Raw genomic sequence first — 20317 nt, forward strand, 5'->3', positions numbered from 1 at the left:
TGGGCCAGGTGAGCGAAAAAGCGCTTTGGACGGATGCAATTTATTAAGTGTTGTTTTAATTTTTAATACAATTGTGAACTTTCCATTTCTATGTATCAACATTCCAGCAGCGCCTGCATATGGAGTATTCATACAGGATCTGCTTATCATTTTGGTGTGGTTCGTGTTGCTGTCTTTAGTTTTCTATGTCGTGTTTTGTGTACCGTTGCTTGTCTTTTAGTCGTGTGACAGTTCTATTTCGACTATTAGGTTGACTGTCCCTTTGGTATCGTTCGCCTCTCTATTATAAACTGTGGATGATTTAGAGCTTGACATATTGAATAGACATATGAATATTGTTGACGACTGTGTCTTGCCCCTATATGCCTGTTGGCTTTTTTTTTTTCATTAGGTTATTTCCTTGTTGACATATAACCCAAATTTCAGTTAGGAACAAAATTCAAAATGCAATATCTACAAAAAAAACCCGCTATTAATTTTAAAGAGAAACGTCATTTTAAAGCATTCCTAAAATATTAGTGTACTGAAGTAATGTGTTCCAAGAAAAGAAATGATAAGAATTTAATTCAAGGTATTATTTCTAAATAATTTGTACTAAAATTTGCGAATCAGTTAAATAGTTTAAACTAGAGGCAACAGTAGGTTACCGTTCAAAAATCATAAATTGATTCAGAATATAAAAACTCAGGGAACTGTAGAAATTCAAAAAGGGGGAGATTGGGTGCGTCTATAAGGTAAGTGTCTGATGTTATAGCATCAACCGCAATGCGAATCCACATTAATATGCATAAGCACGAGCGTAACGTATTAATTGAGATATGTACACGATATCCGATGAGGCAGAGGGTATGTTACTGTAAAGAAATGAGAAGTTAACAATCAGAAAGTCGAAATTATCACTTTTGTCATACACTATACTTTGCAGTCGTCCATCTGTGCCAAATAAAGGCAACAGTAGTATACCGCTGTTCAAAAGTCATAAATCGAGGTCATATTAGACATTTTCGAAAAGTCGTCTACACAGACACTTACACCAACACCGATACCTACACTGACTACAAAAATATAGGGACCGTATCAAAATGTCGAAACATATTGAATGAATGACCTCGTAAAATTTGGTTGCAGGTATAAAAAAAAATACTTTCTGTCTTTTTTCTTATATAATGTTTTATTCGGAAACTGCGCTAGAAACACCGAATGCTCTAATTAGGTTTGGATTATTTTAAGTATGAATATGTGATATTCCATTTATTTCTTTTCAATCTTTCAAACGAAATACCGTAAGTGTTGCGGTAGAATATACAATTGGCGAATTGAATTGCTAGAAAGCATTCGGAATATAGATAAAGTATCTTATTTCTGATGAAGCGAGCATATATCAAATCAATGTAAATCAATAGGTCTTAGGATTTGTAATGGACGTTTCGGTGACTCAAGTATGAAATAAATATGGTTGTAGTGTAAAATTCCACCAAAAATAAAACGCAAAAAGTAAAAAGAAAAACAACTGCAAAAAGTAAAAACGAAATGCAAAAAGTAAAAACGAAAGGCAAAAAGTAATTAAACAATTACAAAATTACAAAAACACGTGTTGCCAAAATAAAACAAAAACTTTTTTTTCCCGAAATTCCCCAATATACAATGTCCCAAAACTAAACAGAAAAATTAAATTTTGACCCCTCCCCCCTTTCACAAAAACAAATATATGCATATTAAAGATATATTTGACAACGCACAGCAACACCAGTGTTAAATTCATGTGAAGTGGAAGTTCCTTAATAAGATTTTAACAATTTTATACCCAGGTATAAAAATTAGTAAAGGAAAGTTAATAAATTGGTTTTTACAATGCATTTTCGACACCGGTGTAAAATTTTGTACACCCCTGATTACACTCAGATAACATATACTATCATCTATATATAATTATTTATACATTCAGTTTCACGCTATAAAAGACTTTACACGTTCCTGTTTCTCAGCAACTAAACAGAGCCAATAAAGTAGCAGATCATTCAAAATAAAAAGTATTATACAGTATTTAGAATGTAAATTAGAAAAAAATAATATAATATAAATGCGTGTGATCGTTGTACATATTGAGATGAGCCCTTCTCAAAAAGGTACCTGTAGGCATAGGTGTAGGTGTAAGCGTCGGTATCGAATAGTTTTCGAAAATGTCTAATATCGAGGAGAAGATCATGATATCAAGCAAACCTTTCAGTTTCTGTAATATTCTTAATCACAACTTCACTGGGATATGTAATGTAAGCACTCATTGAAATGTGGATTATTGAATAACAGGACATAAACAATATACAAACATGTATTTGAAAGCGAAATTTTAGAAATTTGATTATTTTTCTTCATGAATATACTCACATGAGTATGAAAACAAGTTGGCCAGTAGGAGTGTGGACAATTAGAATCCTTTGAATTCCAACTGTCTGTTGTCTTATCAACCCACTAAACTTAACAAATATATTTTCGATAAAACAGTACAGCATTTTATGATATCTGTACTTTCTCTATTAACAATAAGATTGTCAAGTTCACCAGAATACACGAGAAGCAAGCACACGATATCATCAATAAAGCTGAACGTGAACGTTAAGAACTTAGCTAGATATTCAAGTCGGTCAGTAAATTGCACAAATTGTACGCATTAGCATATCGAATGATATGGAATACAAACCCAACCTCTTAAATATTTGATTCATTTAATTATAATAATTTAATGATAAGATGAAGTGTAAATTGTATAACAACACAATTATGCATAATTTACAAGAGTAGACGTTTTATCGTGTCGTCACCACCGCCATCACAATAAATAAAACTGAGACATGGACAGTTTTTGAGCAAATAAAAAATGAAATAGGAAAATATCACCTGAATAATTTAAATTGTATAAATATATTTATAAATATACAATATGATCATAATGACATTTAGTATATATACAGGTAATCTATCATCTTCCTCAGTCTTTTTTTAAACAAAAAAGACCAAGAAAAACATTGAACAATGCTGATATATAAGCACTTATATTGATAATAATCTTTTGAATTAACGAAAAACTAAAATAACTAAAAAGAAAAAAAAAAAAAATTTCTTATGTTTGAAATGACTTCTGTATGTTGCTTTATCGAGTTGAAGAATATCTAGGTGAAGTGAAGAGTATCATATGAAATCTTCTAATCGTGCTTACGTAATAAATGGGTTAGTTCATTTGTAATACAATATCGAGTAATTTATATCATAAGCATCTGCATGAAAATAATATTCCTCCAGTAGTTTAGAGAAAAGTTCAAGACATGATAATATATATACACACAACAGCAGTAACACATTGGTACAGATGATTACTGGTAGGATCAGAAAGGACAATCAAAGTGATGAGTTGCAAAAATACAAGATTTATCACGTGTTCATGACTTTTGAAATACTGATATAACAATATGATGAAATACTTTTATGATTGGTTTATTTGTAATGGAATGTATTGGAAATAATATGTTAGCCAAATATCACATGTTTTTGTAAAGTTTTCTACCCCAAGGATAACATTTTAGTATGCAATTCCACGATCAATGTGGGTAAATATTCTTTTAAACTGAAAAAAACCCAAACATAACCATAGTTTTAAGGAAAACGAAAAGGCGTGAACTAAATATTGAGTACAAAAAGTGTAGAACTATACATGCAGCTCAAGTTAATAATCGTATATCCTGGAAAAACAACCTCCCATTTTAGTAGATATTGCGTGAATGTCCAGACCTAGAAAGATAACTGCTAAGTTTTGGTTGATACTTGTCTACACTTATTTTGTAATTACAAGATCCCGTTAAAATGCAATGTCTACGAGAGTAAGATTCACTTCACTGACCATATGATTAAATGAAACTCTCTTCGATATTGTCGAAAGATTCTGCTGATGGCAGTATGTATGTAGTTTCCTCGTTGTCAATATATATTTTACCGTCCGAGCGGACCTGAATATTCATCTCATCTATTACATGATTTTCTGATTTTGTTGATATGGAATTATTTTTGTCACATTTCATGTTGTTTTTGTTTTCATTTCTTGTATGATTGTCACTATCATTATGAATTGCGATATCATTATCGATATTATTAAGAGGAACACGCACATGTTGTTCATTACTGTCCACGTGGTTTGCTGTGATCACGTCATCTAAAGTAATGCAATGTTCATCACTGTCCCCTTGGTTTATAGTAACTGTGTGTACCTGGTTTATTGAAACACATTGTTCATCACTCCCAATTGGATATGCATTTTCTTTGTTCAAGTGATTTAAAGTAACACATTGTTCATCACTATTATAGTTTACTACGATATCCTCTTCCGGTATCGATGTTTCTACTTTATGATAACGATTGTTGTTCACAAAAGGATTGATCATGTCAGATGATGGCGTACCATAAAGTTGTGATTGCTGCAAGGTGAGGGAAAACAAAATCATAATGTATTTAAATTAAAGTAACTACAGGTTTCATTATAGGCTAAATACGTTATTAAATTATTGAAAGTAAAGCAGTTCAGTATGAAATCGAACTTGAACTAATGCTAGATATAAAATAAACATTGCAATGCATCTATATACTATATGTAATGGGTTTGTTCTAGTATTACTAAAAAGAAGGGAAAAATAAACGACATCCGGGATATCAGCTACTTACTATAACTAAACAGTTAAGCCATTCATAATAAACACCAATAAAAAAGAATAATAATACTCTATTAACATATGGTATCGAAAGAATGAAATGACAGTATACCTTTATTCTAATATACCTAAATGCGAAGTTTTATTTTTGTACAACACGTCATTTGTACGCATACAAAGACATTTGTTTCACCATTGTCGATAACTTATACCCAACACTTATTTATCATATTATGTTGTTAGCCAACATCCATCCTATACAAAGACGAACGAAACGTATAATAGTCCTATAATTGTCTGATATCTATATTCTGATTAATATCGCGATATTCACCGCTTAGTACAGGCATGTTAAGTAATATATTGAACTCAAGTATTCCAAAAATGCTATAGATTTCATCTGACATTGATCTAAGTCGGGGTTTGGCTTCACTTTTGTTCCTTTTTTTTATTTTATCAGCTCTTCAACGTTTGTATTAGGTTTGGAATTTCAAATATTTTGACCTCGGGCATCACTCAAGGTGACATTAACTGCATCTGGTCCAATAACATTGGTACTGTTAATGTTATTATCTATGTTTTACCATGTTCATCTCTTTAACTTTTGCGAAATGAGAGATTTAGAATCCTTGTGTGACGGCTGTTGTAACCATCGATCAAAAGCTTGTCGAGAATTACTATATTTTGATGTTAAAAATTTGCTTAAATAGGCATTTCTATTATACGTAAACCTCAACCATGTATATATATTAAGAATATAGAATGTAGGCCCATTGTTCAATATATAGATATAGGAAGATTTGGTATGAGTGCCAATGAGACAACTCTCCATTCAAGTAACAATTTATAAAAGTAAACCATTATAGGTCAAGGTACGGCTTCAACACGGAGCATTGGCTCACACCGAACAGCAAGCTATAAAGGGCCCCAAAATTTACTAGTGTAAAACCATTCAAACGGGAAATTAACGGTCTAATCTATATAAAAACAAGCTATATTATAAAAATAATTGGAAAGTTTTGACGTCTTTAGACCAAATATGTTCTGCATTTGCAAGTTCAAGAAAGGCTATTTAACTAGAAGAACATTAGAAATGACTATTGAAAACAAATAAGGTGTGGAATAATGGACGTTTGAACCTACAGTAAATTAACTATTTAAATTTCTGAATACAAGAACGTTTATAAGTGTGAGTACCACCACAAAGTGCAAAAGCCTTACCGTCATGTTGTCTGTTAATTCCGAAACCTGTTAAGTGTTAGTAAATACGTTAGTTGATCACTAATTGTGGTAGTTAGACAATCTAGATCAAAATTTTGTTTTTCTTAATTTTATTTCATTGATTGCAATTTTACTAAAAATTTCGTTTAAAATCTTACACTTTTTATTAGTGTTCAAGCTTTATATAGCTAACTTATATTTGTTTTGTAATAAGGGTGAAAACTAAATATCAATCCAGGTTATGAGGTTGTTTAACTAAAAGAACTGTTTTAAAAAAACACCACACATAAACATTGTAATTATACTAGTACACGAAATCGTTTTTAATAATTTACAAATGTGAAGACCAAAACATATTGCTGCCATGCACAAGACGGTTTGAAAAACAAAACGTGATGATGTTAAAAAAACAATCCAGAATCTTACTTTCTTTCGCCTGTGAAACTAAAATATTCAAATACACTCCATGATCTACAAAATTATAACGACAACTTGCTAGCATTTCTGCATCACATATTAAAAACGACCATATTTTTTCTTATATAATTTAACTATTTTAACCTTCACGTGTATCTTTCTGTACAATTGGAAAGTACAATAGCTATTAACTTATACATATTCCCCCAAAAATTGCAATAGTAATAGATTAATTTAATCCAAAGTTGAACAAATAAGTGCATCAAATGAAAATAATTACAATTTTTGTTAGTATCGCACGTGCAATAGGGTTAGTCAAAATTACAGCATCTCAAGCAATCTTCGTCCTCGTCCCAAGCACAGGGGCAATATATTTTTCTTTCTTTATTTGTACATTCATTCCCATGATCACACAAAGAATCGTCATGGCAACCATTTAGTGCTTGACAAACACTTTTACGTAATGCAGTCAAAGGATGTACCTCAGTTTGAGACAGCATGAAATCCGAAGTCCGAGAGCTCCGAGATTTTCCACCTCTTTTTAAATGTCTGCGAATATTAAATCTTGTCCATTTCTGTTTAATTACTCTTTGTACCTGCAAAAAAAAACTTTGTGATTTATAAAACAATAACAGAAATTCTTCTGTATCGTGTGGTTACTTGTTGAAATCAAAATGAAAGCATGAAATCCTGTTCACAATCAAAATGAAAGCATGAAATCCTGTTCACAATCAAAATGGTTGCAGACTTTAATTGCGGTTCAATTTGCCTTTAGATTAGAATGCTGTACCTCGGATTGATAGAACGGATTAATTGAAAAATTGAAGTTGAAAAAGCAGATCTCATTTATATCTATTCACTTTTGTTTAGAGTCGATGCGAGTTTAGGATAAAATAATGTATTGCGTAATACAATATGTTGACCTGTAGATTTCTTTTTTGTTTGTTTTAGTGATAAAGGGTTGATTCAGCATTGACTTTTACACCCCATTTAATCATATAAATATTCAGATGCACGATCAAACAAGAAAAATGTATACATACAGACACATATTTCCTATGCTTTGTTTTTTAATCTTAAAACTTAGCTTACAAATGTACGACCCCCTTAACAAAGAGACCAAATACAATAATAAGGGTCGCTGGGTTGATTATCCTGCTTCGAATGTATCTCCAGTCGTTCTTAATGAGTCTTTGGTGTTAATAACAAACCATAATGGTAAGAGGTAGTAAACATGTTGAAAAAAGAGGGACGAAAGATACCAGAGGGACAGTCAAACTCATAGATCGAAAACAAACTGACAACGCCATGGCCAAAAATAAAAAAGACAAACAGACAAATAATAGTACAGATGACACAATATAGAAAACCAAAGACTAAGCAAGACGAACCCCACCAAAAACTGGGGGTGATCTCAGGTGCTCCGGAAGGACAAGAAGATCCCGCTCCACATGTGGCACCCGTCGCGTTGCCCACGTCACCACAAATCCGGCAAAAAGTCCGATTCGGTAAGTCACACCCGCGAAAAGGGAGGGCACTGTAGCTACGACACAAGGAACACATCCGACATTATCTGTGAAACGGCCATTCCACAACGGTCAACCAACTCGTGATGGCGTCCGTAAAATTTACGAAGGGATGACTTCAACTTCACCATATGGAACTCTTGGTTTAATAGCTTCCTTGTGAGCAGCAATCCTCTATCAAGGAAATCATGATAGGAAACACAAGCCCGGGAAAATCGTATCAATTGGGAGATATATACTCCGTATGCAGGCGCTGCTGGAATGTTGCTACATAGAAATTGAAAGTTCACAATTGGGAAGCCGAAATCATCTCTTTTGTCGTAAAGTTTTGTTTTCAACCGACCCTCATTGTCAATTTCTAGATGTAAGTCAAGATATGAGGCAGACTTAACTGTATCTGTAGTATCCTTTATCTCTAGTTCGATGGGATAGATTCGTTCAACCTAGTCACCAAATTTTGTATTATTTAGTGAGAGATTGAAAAGACGTGAGGTACAATTGTTTGATTAAATTTCATACAACCCAACAACAACTGTGATCTTGGTTATATTGGAATATCCTATTTATTTACGATATATTTGATACTTCATAAATTCCTTATATACTAGTATATGAATACTTGTTTTGATACAGTCACATGTCTAGACAATTTGAGAAACGATACAGATAAACTATAAACACTTAAACCATTTGATTTTTGTTTCTTGGTTGCCACTTTTATATCTCCTCCTCACTTTCTACAAACTTAACGTGTTTAGGTCTTATATATCATTGGCTTTCAAATGTTTGAGTTTGAGCGTTCCAAATGAAGGTTAATCAAGAAAAGCGCTCCGGACGCGCAAATTACTTCCAAATGAAGGTAAATCCAGAAAAGCACTTCGGACGCGCAACATTACTTAAGTGTTATTTTCCTTTAACTTTGTTTAGTTTTTTAGCATTGTTTATGAAAAAGATTTGCTTAAATTTGAATATAATTTCTAAAGTTGTTTTTATAAAAAAAAAAGGAAAAAAGAAAAAAAAAGAAGACCTAACAAACAAAGGTCAACATAACACTACAAGAACCCAATACAAACGGTGTTTAAACGCAACAACATATAATACCACCCTTTTTGAAACTAAGGTTTCAACTCCATCAGGCAAAGTTGACCTTAGATGAATTTGGCTATTTTTTTAGTTCCTTTTTGGTTATAAAGCTCTTCAACTGCTTAGGTTCTTATACATCCTTGGCTTTCAAATATTCGGATTTGAGCGTACCTGATGAAGGTAATCCCATAAAAGCGCCTCGGACGCATGAAATTTATAACGTGTTGTTTTCATTTTTTTAAAGATCAGTTAGTACCAATTATCTCTTACAAATACACCTAACGAATTGCAACGACTTTCTTTAGATTATTTAACATTGTTTATGAAAAAAGATTTGCTTAAATTTGGATATTTCCAAACTTTCTTTTATTAAAAAAACAAAGATGCGTGATCAAAAACGATAAGTCTTAGAAAGACATAAAACTACACAAATTTACAGATACATCAAATCTACCTCGCCATTCCTGGGAATTTCATAAACTTCATCTGCATCGTGGGAAATTACAACTAACCTTCCGATAAATTAAAGGAAATAAAAACAAGCTTACCTCTCCATTCATAAAACAATACAGCACTGACAGCAGGATTCCCTAAAATTAAAAGATTGAATTAGGTTTCAGGTATTTTTTTTCACAAGCACTTTTCAATATTTATCAATATAATGCAATGTTAAAACGTTTTAACAAACAAATGCATTATTTTAAGAACACATTATGCTCTTTTTCTTGCCGACATTCCATTATTCATATGAGTCTGACTCCATGTACATTTACTGTTTATAATTTGTGTAATTAATCTAAATATTTAAGGTATTTAGAACCTTGGCAAAACAGACCTTAGCGTGATTTGGCACATTTTTGGTTTTCAATGCTCTCCATCTTCGTATTTTCATGCGGCCTTACAAAAAATGAAAACAACACTTTATAAAGTCCAAAGCTTTTTAGGATTTATCTTCATCAGGAACACACAAAGCCAAACATTTGATCGCCAAAGATGTGTAAAAACCGAGACAGTTGAAAAGCTATATGACCAAAAAGCACCTTAAAGCAATAGCCAAACCCATCTAAGGTCAATATTTCCTGAGGGAGTTGAAACCTTAGTTTCTTAACTAAGCCTGGTATCTTTAATGAGTGTGTTCATAAGGAATTTCTAATGAATAATGAATATAGAAGCTGCAATTATCCTTTAACTTCAAAGTCCGCAATATAGTGGATGTCCGATCACTAATAATTCAAAAGTTGGAACTTTTATTAACGAATCGAGTTTGACATTAAGGATACCACAGTTACAGCTAAGTCTCCTTCATATCCTGACTTACGTATATCTTTGAATTGACAATGAGATTTGGTCGGACGTATATCTTTGAATTGACAATGAGGTTTGGTGGGAAAAAAACTAAACTACTACGATAAAAACGATGATTGACGCTTTCCAATTGTACTTTTCATTTCCATTTAGAAACATTCCAGCATCCCCGGTATATGAAGTATATATCACCCGGTTCACACTTAGAGCTTGCATAAAATTTTCTATCATGATTTCCTTAAACTGTAATTACATATGGTGAAGCATAGATGTATAAACCCATAGATGAAGCTCAACACAAACTTCAAAGTTTCTATGTGCGTTGTAATGGCTTTCACACTTATCTGATAATGACATGAACCAGTTGGTCATTGAGATGCCGATTGACAATCTAGACAATAGAAAACTGACAATCAAAAACAGTTAAACATGCTAAAAATCAGAAAGAAATAAAATCAAAATATATATTTTAAAATGACTTGGTTATGAAAAAAATTATGTTCTTGTAGGTAAAACAATATTAAAAATCATTCTCGAAAAGAAATTTTCTTTTAGCCAGAACTAATGTTTTCATCATATTTACATATTTACATTTTTAGATTTTATATCTTTTATCACAATTTAACTTAATTCAAACAATGTATGTTAACTTTTATAAACAAGTCTATTGAAAATATAATTAATAGAAAACATGGAAAAAGTTGCTCCATAATATTTATTTACCATGCTTTACATGGAATGTTTTGATAGTACACTAAAACTCTTTACTTAAACGAATTTAATAAACATCATGAATGAAATTTAAATTTATTATAATTTAGTATAAAATACATCTATGATTTAGTAACTAACTTACTTTACCAAATTCGACGCAGTTCGACACCTTAATGAAGCATATCAAGGAGAAGGTGTATTTTAGAAGTTCAACAACGTGCTATTCCCATTTTCAGGAACTAACAGGAACATAGTTTTTATAAAGTATAAAGATACAAGCCTTAAAAAAACATTGTTTAATTTAGTTCAATATTTCCCTTGTAAAATGCGCAATTTCTGACCGATTTCATCCATTTTTCACCATTTTATTTGCCTGTCCAGTGCGCTAAAAATAGACATACTCTCACAGTAGAAGGGACATAACTCGAGAAGACAATTAAGAAAATCTATTCTGCTGTACTGGTCAATACAGATCAACAGATAAGAGATGTAGCTACAGTAACTTGATTGAGGACAATACACTTGAAACATCAAAGACAGTCAATTTGGTCATGGTTCTTTTTATCTAACAATAGAGAGCAGTAGGGAACTTTTGACGAGCTTTATCTGTGGGTTTATACATCTATGGGTGAAGCAACACCTGAAGTAGTGATTGAATGGTAATGTAAATTGCGAGTAGATAATATTACCAGTTGTCTTTCACCAAGGTAAAGTATAGAACGACATTAAAGACAACAACACACTTACTTTGCGGTAATTTGCGGGTGTCGTTGTCTTTAATGTTTTTTTTTATTATTTCCCTATTTCCCTAATGAAATTGCTGCTTAATGGGAATCCAATTGGTATGATTGAAGTCATCACCTTGAAAGTTTTATGGACGCCATCATGATTTGCTGGGCAGATATAGCATATCTGTGTCACAGGCGACCACGATTTGCTCCATTTTTTAAAGCCACAATCCCGTCCTTTTATCTAGGATAAGGACATTACCAAACTAATCACATGCGCAAAACGAAAGGACCAAAATAAAACACATCTGCTCAAGAATGTTAAACAGTTCTTTTTCTATTTTTGGCACTCGTCGTACTGCCTATAGCAAGTATGATTTCAGCGTTAGGTCGTTTTTGGTGATGTCACAATCGAGAAAAAGAGGCTGCAACAAGTGAAACAAAAACATTGCGATCTGTGACACAGATATTCCATAACGCCCAACCAAATCATGATTTCGTCATTTTTATTTCCAAAGGATGACGCGATGACTTCAACTTTATATCACCATCTGGAATGATGTCTAATAGACTGAAATATGTGAGTGGAAGAAAAAAGTAAAAACAAACAAAAAAATAACGAACTCCAAGGAAAATTAAAAACGGAAAGTCTCTTATCAAATGGCAAAATCAAAAGCTCAAACGCATCAAACGAATGGAAAACAACTGTCATATTTCTGACTTGGTACTAAAGAAATTCTATTTTTATCTCAATATGATCGCTTCATTTCAGATGAAATTAAATGATTGAAATATTGCATTATTTAAACCATTTGGTAGCTAAAAGAAAGTAACGTTCAATAGTTAAAGACTATTGATTACAAACACGAATTAAGTGTGTCTGATAAACAAGACCTATCCCAGTTGATTGCAACAACTCATATTTTATGTTTAGAAGTTAAAAACTGACCGAAGTTGATTGCAACTACCTATTAAGTATGTTTAATAATTAAAAACTCATACCAGTTAATAGCATTAGCGAATTAGTTACGATTTACAGTGAAAGACCTACCCCAGTTGATTGTAATAACGAATTGGTTACGTTTTACAGTGAGAGACTTACCCCAGTTGATTGCAATAAAGCATTGGTTATATGGTAGGTCAGCTGAAGACTCCCTCTGTCTTCTGGATTGTACAGAAATATTATGTTGGTCAAACCCAACAAAGGAAATAAAATGATTGTCGCTCTTATTGTTTTTCTGAAAATGATAAACATAGTTAAACAATTAAACCGGGGAAAAATATTTTTGATTGCAGTTAGAATGTTAAAATGGTATTTTTTTCCAATATTGTTACAATTGATCGTCGAAATTCAAAATAGATTTTATTCACATCCCACTTAAATGTCTTCAAAAACAAGGATAAGTTCCAAAGATAACAAGTCTTTATAGTTAGCTGGTGTATTAACTCCTTTATATAAGGTTAAGGTGTATAATATATATATAATCTGATTTAGTCTAACATCTAGTTTTGACTGATAAATGAGATTTTTATATTTGTTGGTGCCTCATTATTGAGACACTGTTTTTGTAGTTATAAGATAATAGTGCAATGTATAACTTACTTGATTCTTGATGATTCGTCTGTATTGTTGGATCTTAGTTTTGTGACTAGAATCCTTATAATATTGACAAGGAAAATTAAATTTATCTAAAATAAAGGGAATACGTTATTTAACTGTACAGTTGTATACAAAACATGTTCAAGCATTGTCCCCAATGGTATTAGAGTGCTCTAAATCTATATTTTTATACATCCTTGGCTATCAAATAGTTGGTATTGAGCATTCTTTATGAAGGTAAATTCAGAAAAGACATTGGACGCATAACATTCATTAAGTTATATATTCATTTTTTTTTATTTTGAGGAAGTACCGCTGACAATGTCTGTAATGCTGTAAAACATTTTATTGAGAAAAGTATGAAGTCGAGGATAAGAACTCTTAACTGTATTTGTAAATCAGATATGACATATCGATGCTTAAAAGGGACAGAAATATATTTTCTACTACCTACAATTGTCCACATTAAGATAGTATGAATCTAAAGACAAAGGAAAACAACCTCCAGTTTGTGCTGCTATTTTTTATTACAAATAAAGGAAGATAAATAATGTAATGTCATATTTGCATTAGTTTTTTTTTTCAATAGTAAAACAAGGAATATACCCCCCCCCCCCCCCCCACCCATTTAAAGAATTTAATGCAATAAATGGGACGCTAAATATAATGATGTGATACCCGTACTTGCCTAGGTTGTTTATTTGTAATTTGTAATTATAGGTGTTTCTTTTCAAGGATTTTTCTTTTGCTATATCTGAACCTGAGTCTCAGATGAAACGTTTCCATTATTCAAGTTGTTCCGTGTTTTAATTGTTTCTCATTGCTATTTTCAACATGACAAGTTTTGTAAGATGTTATGCTCGTCATCAACAGCCTTGGCCATTTTTAATAACACATTCCCTTTTTATGTCAGGGAATTGATCGATATTGCATTATTGAGCTACTGTAAGTGTAAATGTCGCCGTGGTTTTTCTCATGGGTATTATAATTGATTTAAAAGTGATGTGGAAAATTGTCAATTAACTGTAAATAAGATATCATAATCTCAGCGAGGAGACAAAAATGAAGCCGATTCCAAGGTTATATATATTGGTTGTTTAGGTTATATGACAACGACACACATAGTTAAGAACAGGTACCAGGTATTTTGTACGCCAGGCGCGTATTTCGTCTACAAATGCTCGAATAAAAGCAGTTAAAAGGCAAAAACAAGTACGAACTTGAAGAGCATTGTTGACCAAAAATTCCGAAAGGTTTTGCCAAATACATCTTTTGCGATCTATTCCTGCCATGGGGTAGAAAATCCTTAGTAATTCGAACAATTCAAAGTTTTGTAGGCGGTCAAATGTATAAGAAAATCCAAATTCTTAGTATTCACAGCTAATATCAACAATTTAGTTTGTATTGTATATGTAATGAGTAATATATTCCGTGAAGGGAGTTCGAACGACAAAAGTAGTACGCTTAAGTGCGTCGTATGATTCCTGCAATTATCAAATACGACTTACCAAACCAGTCAACTTCAATCCAGAAGAAACCAACACAACAATAATTAAACCAAAATGGCGACCTCTTGCCTCGGCAACTTTAATAGCGACACAAACCAAAGTATTTAAAGCTCCCCAAACACGTGCAAGGAATCAAGCCGACCATGCAAAAGAAAGGCTAAAGATACCAAGGGACATTCAAACTCATAAGTCGAGGCCTGTTTAGGCAGTCAAAACATATCGGTCATCTTCGACTGAATTATATAACTATTGTCGTCACGAAAAATAATGTCCTGGTAATGTGATTGAAATGTAATGCCAGATAAAGGCAATAGTAGTATACTGCTGTTCAAAAGTCACAAAACGATTGAGAGAAAACAAATCCGCGTTACAAACTAAAACCGAGGGAAACACATCAACTATAAGAGGAAAACAAAGGAACAACAAATACACTGAAGTGCAACAAAATCAAACGCCAACATAAATAGCATTAGAGGTGATACTGCTTTATGAAAACCTATGCATTGTGTTTTCAGCACCAAATAGCATTAGAGGTGAGACTGCTTTATGAAAACCTATGCATTGTGTTTTCAGCACCAAATAACATTAGAGGTGATACTGCTTTATAAAAACCTATACATTCTGTTTTCAGCACCAAATAACATTAGAGGTGATACTGCTTTATAAAAACCTATACAATGTGTTTTCAGCACCAAATCAACCTATACATTGTGTTGTCAGCACCAAATAAATCTGTACATTGTATTGTCAGCACCAAATAAACCTATACATTGTGTTGTCAGCGCACCAAACCAACCTATACATTGTGTTGTCAGCACCAAATAAACCTGTACATTGTGTTGTCAGCACCAAACCAACCTATACATTGTGTTGTCAGCACCAAATAAACCTATACATTGTGTTGTCAGCACCAAATCACTGATTAGAATAGTTATACTTACAAATATAACAACTAAAAATGGAACCAACACTAAATAAATCCAGTCTGACTGGGAATAATAATTCCAACATGGCTTATCAGATGTACACTGCATAATAATGGACCAAGCTAATACAATTATTCCTGGCACCCCTAAAATGAAATATTGCATTATAATATACACTACATCACCAAACACCCTCCAAAACTGTTGTTTAAAATACTACATATACAATTGTGATTATTAGAACACACTTTCATTTAATTTAACTATTAATTACACATCATTTTCACGTTTTCTGAAAGAGGACCAAAGAATTACTTTAGGACTGTTATTCAAAAAATAATTAGCATTTTTGTTTTCCTTCAATGTTTAATAAACACATTTGGCTTCAAATGGTTTTGGGTCTTCTATTCTATTCCCTTTTGATTTAAGCTCCCATTTCTTTTTCTATTAATTTACTAGTACCTTGGAGTTCGATATTTTTGTTATACTTTTTTACGATACATGTTTTACTTTCTAATTTTAAGTCACGAATTAACGTGATGTGATATGATTGCCAATGAGACAACTATTCACCAGAGGACATTCAATAAAACGAATAATTTAAAGCTAACTGTGGAATTTTCCACACTCAGAGAAATATGGCTTTATATGTCTCTGCCCTGCCCTATAAAACAAAATAATTAAGAATGCGAACTCCGAAACTTTTTTCATTATATAAAACAGAATACATCTTTTGTTATTTAAAGGGAGTTAACTCCAGAACTAACCCCATCCTATAAAACAGAATAGTTTAAATGGTGCCTCAGTACTAAATACAGCAGCAGCTATCTGGTTATGTAGATACATCCCCTCTACAAACATCCAGTACATATTAGATGTATTTCCATACTCTCGTAAGGCTATCAACGTCTTACATAACCATTCCTAAAACGATAAACAATACATCAAAACCTCTTCAATGAAGAAGAGAAGTACAAAAGTCGGGGTGATAAGTGGGATTTCATATAATAGACCCCCATCCTATATATTCGCCAAAAACAACTCGCAGTTAAATTCTCACTTAGAATGTGAATTTTATTACAAAAGTCATCTCCTTATTTTCATATTTGTAGGTCTACAATTAGATAGATGGTAAACAAGCAAAGGACAAGAATTAGCTAATTATCTTGTATATCAGGATAGACCTACAAGAAAAATTTGTATAAATTCTGTTCTGGGATGTGATTAAAGATAATATCGCGCCATTATCGGGTATATATAATATCGCGCCATTATCAGGTATATATAATATCGCGCCATTATCAGGTATATATAAGGGACTTACCATTTTTTATCTGGGAAGGGGGGGGGGGGGGCTGGTCAAAATGCAGGGGGGGGATCAAGTTTTTTTTCTGTATGTGGAAAAGGGGGGTTCAAATTTTTTATAAATTCAAAGTGGGGGGATCAATATTTTTTGCACATGGAAATTAGTAGTTCATATACAAATGTACTTCAAGAGACAAAATATCAAGAAGAACATTATAAAACAGTCAAATCGAAAATATATCTTTAACACCATTCATATACAATTAAGTAAGACATCACAAGACTTTGGTGATGTAGGAAGCTGCCATTTTGTGTCATTTTGTCCCATATAAAATGCATAGGTGCTTCATAATCCGAATTATTCAGTCGTTATATTTCACTCACTTCGATCACTAAATTGACAAGCATTACTGCCAAGTTTTGTTATAATCAGCTTAATAGTTTGAGAGAAATTAAAAATAAATTAAAACGAAATCTGCATTCAGCGATTTGTGCAAAATTTTGTCCAAAAATACAAATCACGCCGCATCATGAAAGAATATAGTGTAGAGCAATATCTTCTCCAATAAATGATTAAATATTGCATACAAACAGTTGAATATTGATACAAAAGATGATTCTGAGATGATGATCAACCATTATGTATCTTTTTGTTTTCATTACAAGATCCCTTTGACTCCATTTATACATGTACCTCACACTCCCTCAAAATTTGTACTTTTTAGGCTAATAAATCTAAATTTTGAGGTTACTATCACACATTTATGAATGAAATGTGACAATAAATGAGTAATTGAATTGTTCAAGCTGAAATGAACTATCCATATAAAAGTTTAGCGACTCAATGGAGGTTTCAATAAGGCCTTAAGTTTAAGCAGCGTTCAAGAGAGGAACATATAATAGACCCCTCTTAGTAAATAATGTGTTGTTACTGTTTCGAAAAGTTAACTTTTTAATGTAAATTTTTACAGAGTTACTTAGGATCAAGTTTTCTTTAATAGCCCAATATAGGAAATTAGAAAAAAAGTCAGAATAAGCTACTCAAAGCACTGGCTTGCTCAACTTCTAATATTCATGGAAGAGCCCTATTTCAAGGCAATTTTCCCTCAAATATGTTTTTGGACTCAATCCACTGAGAATATTTCATTTTCAATATGTTCGTGAAATAAAATGATAAGTGTTTTGCATGTTAAAATTTTGGCATGTTTAATAGAGGGGGGATCACATTTTTTAAATGTTTTCACAGGGGGGGGGGGATCAAATAAAAATAGTGAAATATTATGGGGGATCAAGAAATTTTGTATTTTTGATTTCAAAATGACCAGCCCCCTCCCAGGTAAAAAATGATACGTCCCTAATATCGCGCCATGATTAGGTATATATAATATCGCGCCATTATCAGGTATTTCTCTGAATTAGTGTCGGCAAAAAAGATACTGTATTTAGCATGAGTTGTTAACAAAGTAAATTGATACAAGAGATTGCCATGTGAAAACATTTACATCATGTTCTGCTAAGGATCAACATCAAAAGGGGCGTTTTATTGTCATTACATTTTTCAAACTAGTTGACTTGATCCTTTCTACCATACAAATGGCTAACAACAGCAAAACAGATGGTGGATTTTTGCTTTGGGTTTGTCCATTGTGTATAGTAATTTTGTCCCATGAATAAATACAGCAGTGAATCTAATGCTGCGTTCACACGTAATTCGAATTCGATTCGCATTAACTAATTCGAATTAGTTTAATTCGCATTCGAAACGTTTTACGTCCAAACGTAAATTCTAATTCGAATTGCAATGCGCGTTAAATTCGCTTTACTGTCCGAACGACGTTAAATTTTAATTCGTATTAACAAAAACGCATTTCTAATGCGAATTGGATAATGCGATTTAGCCAATTCGAATCAATTCGAATTAAAAAAGAAGAGTGTGTGAACGCGATTAGCGAATTCGATTCGCATTCGATTCGAATTCAATTCGAATTAAATGTCCGTGTGAACGAGGCATGAGTAAAATGGTAATTTTTGGTCAAATGTGTCAATTTCAACAGGATTATGACGACACAAGTTACCTTTCTGCACTTAAATGTCCAGATGAAATTAACCTGCTCATTTATCAATGAAATAAACATAAATTTGAAAGGCTTGAGTAATTTGGGTATTTTTTCAATTACATGGGCCAAATAATGACTTTTACTCAATTATATTGGGCCAAATAATGACCCTACTCCATTACATGGGCCAAATAATGACTCTTACTCCATAACATGAGCCAAATAATGACTCTTACTCCATTACATGAGCCAAATAATGACTCTTACTCCATAACATGGGCCAAATAATAACTCTTACTCCATTACATGGACCAAATAATGACTCTTACTCAAAGACATGGACCAAATAATGACTCTAACTCAATTACATGGGCCAAATAATGACTCTAACTCAATGATATGGGCCAAATAATGACTCTTACTCAATAACATGGACCAAATAATGACTCTAACTCAATTACATGGGCCAAAAAATGACTTTAACTCAATTACATGGGCCAAATAATTGACTCTTACTCAATTACATGGGCCAAATAATGACTCTTACTCAATTACATGGGCCAAATAATGACTCTTACTCAATGACATGGGCCAAATAATGACTCTTACTCAATGACATGGACCAAATAATGACTCTTACTCAATGACATGGACCAAATAATGACTCTTACTCAATGACATGGGCCAAATAATTACTCTTACTTAATGACATGGGCCAAATAATGACTCTTATTCAATGACATGGGCCAAATAATGACTCGTACTCAATGACATGGGCCAAATAATGACTCTTACTCAATTACATGGACATTACATGGACCAAATAATAACTCTTACTCAATTACATGGACCAAATAATGACTCTTACTCAATTACATGGACCAAATAATGACTCTTACTCAATTACATGGACCAAATAATAACTCTTACTCATTTACATGGACCAAATAATGACTCTTACTCAATTACATGGGCCAAATAATAACTCTTACTCAATTACATGGGCCAAATAATGACTCTTACTCAATTACATTGGCCAAATTATGACTCTAACTCAATTACATGGACTAAATAATGACTCTTACTTCCTGGTTTATCCTTGTATAGTTATCATTGACATTTCGTTATTTGAAATATGTACAATTGAATATAAATGTATTTTCTATTCCAGATTCTTAACCACTTTATTTCAAGATGTTAAATCATATTAATGTCAATTGTTAGAATTGTCAG

At 32.5% G+C, this 20317-nt stretch overlaps 1 protein-coding gene across 6 annotated transcripts in view; it reads right to left on the reverse strand.

Moving 5' to 3' along the window:
• Window positions 1-2706: 2706 nt before the first annotated feature.
• LOC127731174 (corticotropin-releasing factor receptor 2-like) overlaps window positions 2707-20317 on the reverse strand; it is a 134408-nt gene continuing 116797 nt past the window's right edge. For 4 of the 6 annotated variants that reach the window (XM_052240116.1, XM_052240115.1, XM_052240117.1 and 1 more), the window contains 8 exons: window positions 16490-16646; window positions 15738-15868; window positions 13292-13377; window positions 12791-12926; window positions 9490-9531; window positions 6815-6928; window positions 5916-5942; window positions 2707-4463 (listed from right to left, as the gene is read on the reverse strand). In XM_052240116.1, the coding sequence (XP_052096076.1) occupies window positions 3900-4463; window positions 5916-5942; window positions 6815-6928; window positions 9490-9531; window positions 12791-12926; window positions 13292-13377; window positions 15738-15868; window positions 16490-16646 (1257 nt within the window). In that variant the 3' untranslated portion in view covers window positions 2707-3899. Of the gene's footprint in view, window positions 4464-5915; window positions 5943-6341; window positions 6360-6814; window positions 6929-9489; window positions 9532-12790; window positions 12927-13291; window positions 13378-15737; window positions 15869-16489; window positions 16647-20317 lie in introns of all 6 variants that reach the window. The other 2 variants (XM_052240119.1, XM_052240120.1) reach the window with 2 other exon arrangements.

This window comes from Mytilus californianus, unplaced genomic scaffold (genome assembly GCF_021869535.1).
Source record: "Mytilus californianus isolate M0D057914Y unplaced genomic scaffold, xbMytCali1.0.p SCAF_2, whole genome shotgun sequence".
Classification (NCBI taxonomy): domain Eukaryota; kingdom Metazoa; phylum Mollusca; class Bivalvia; order Mytilida; family Mytilidae; genus Mytilus; species Mytilus californianus.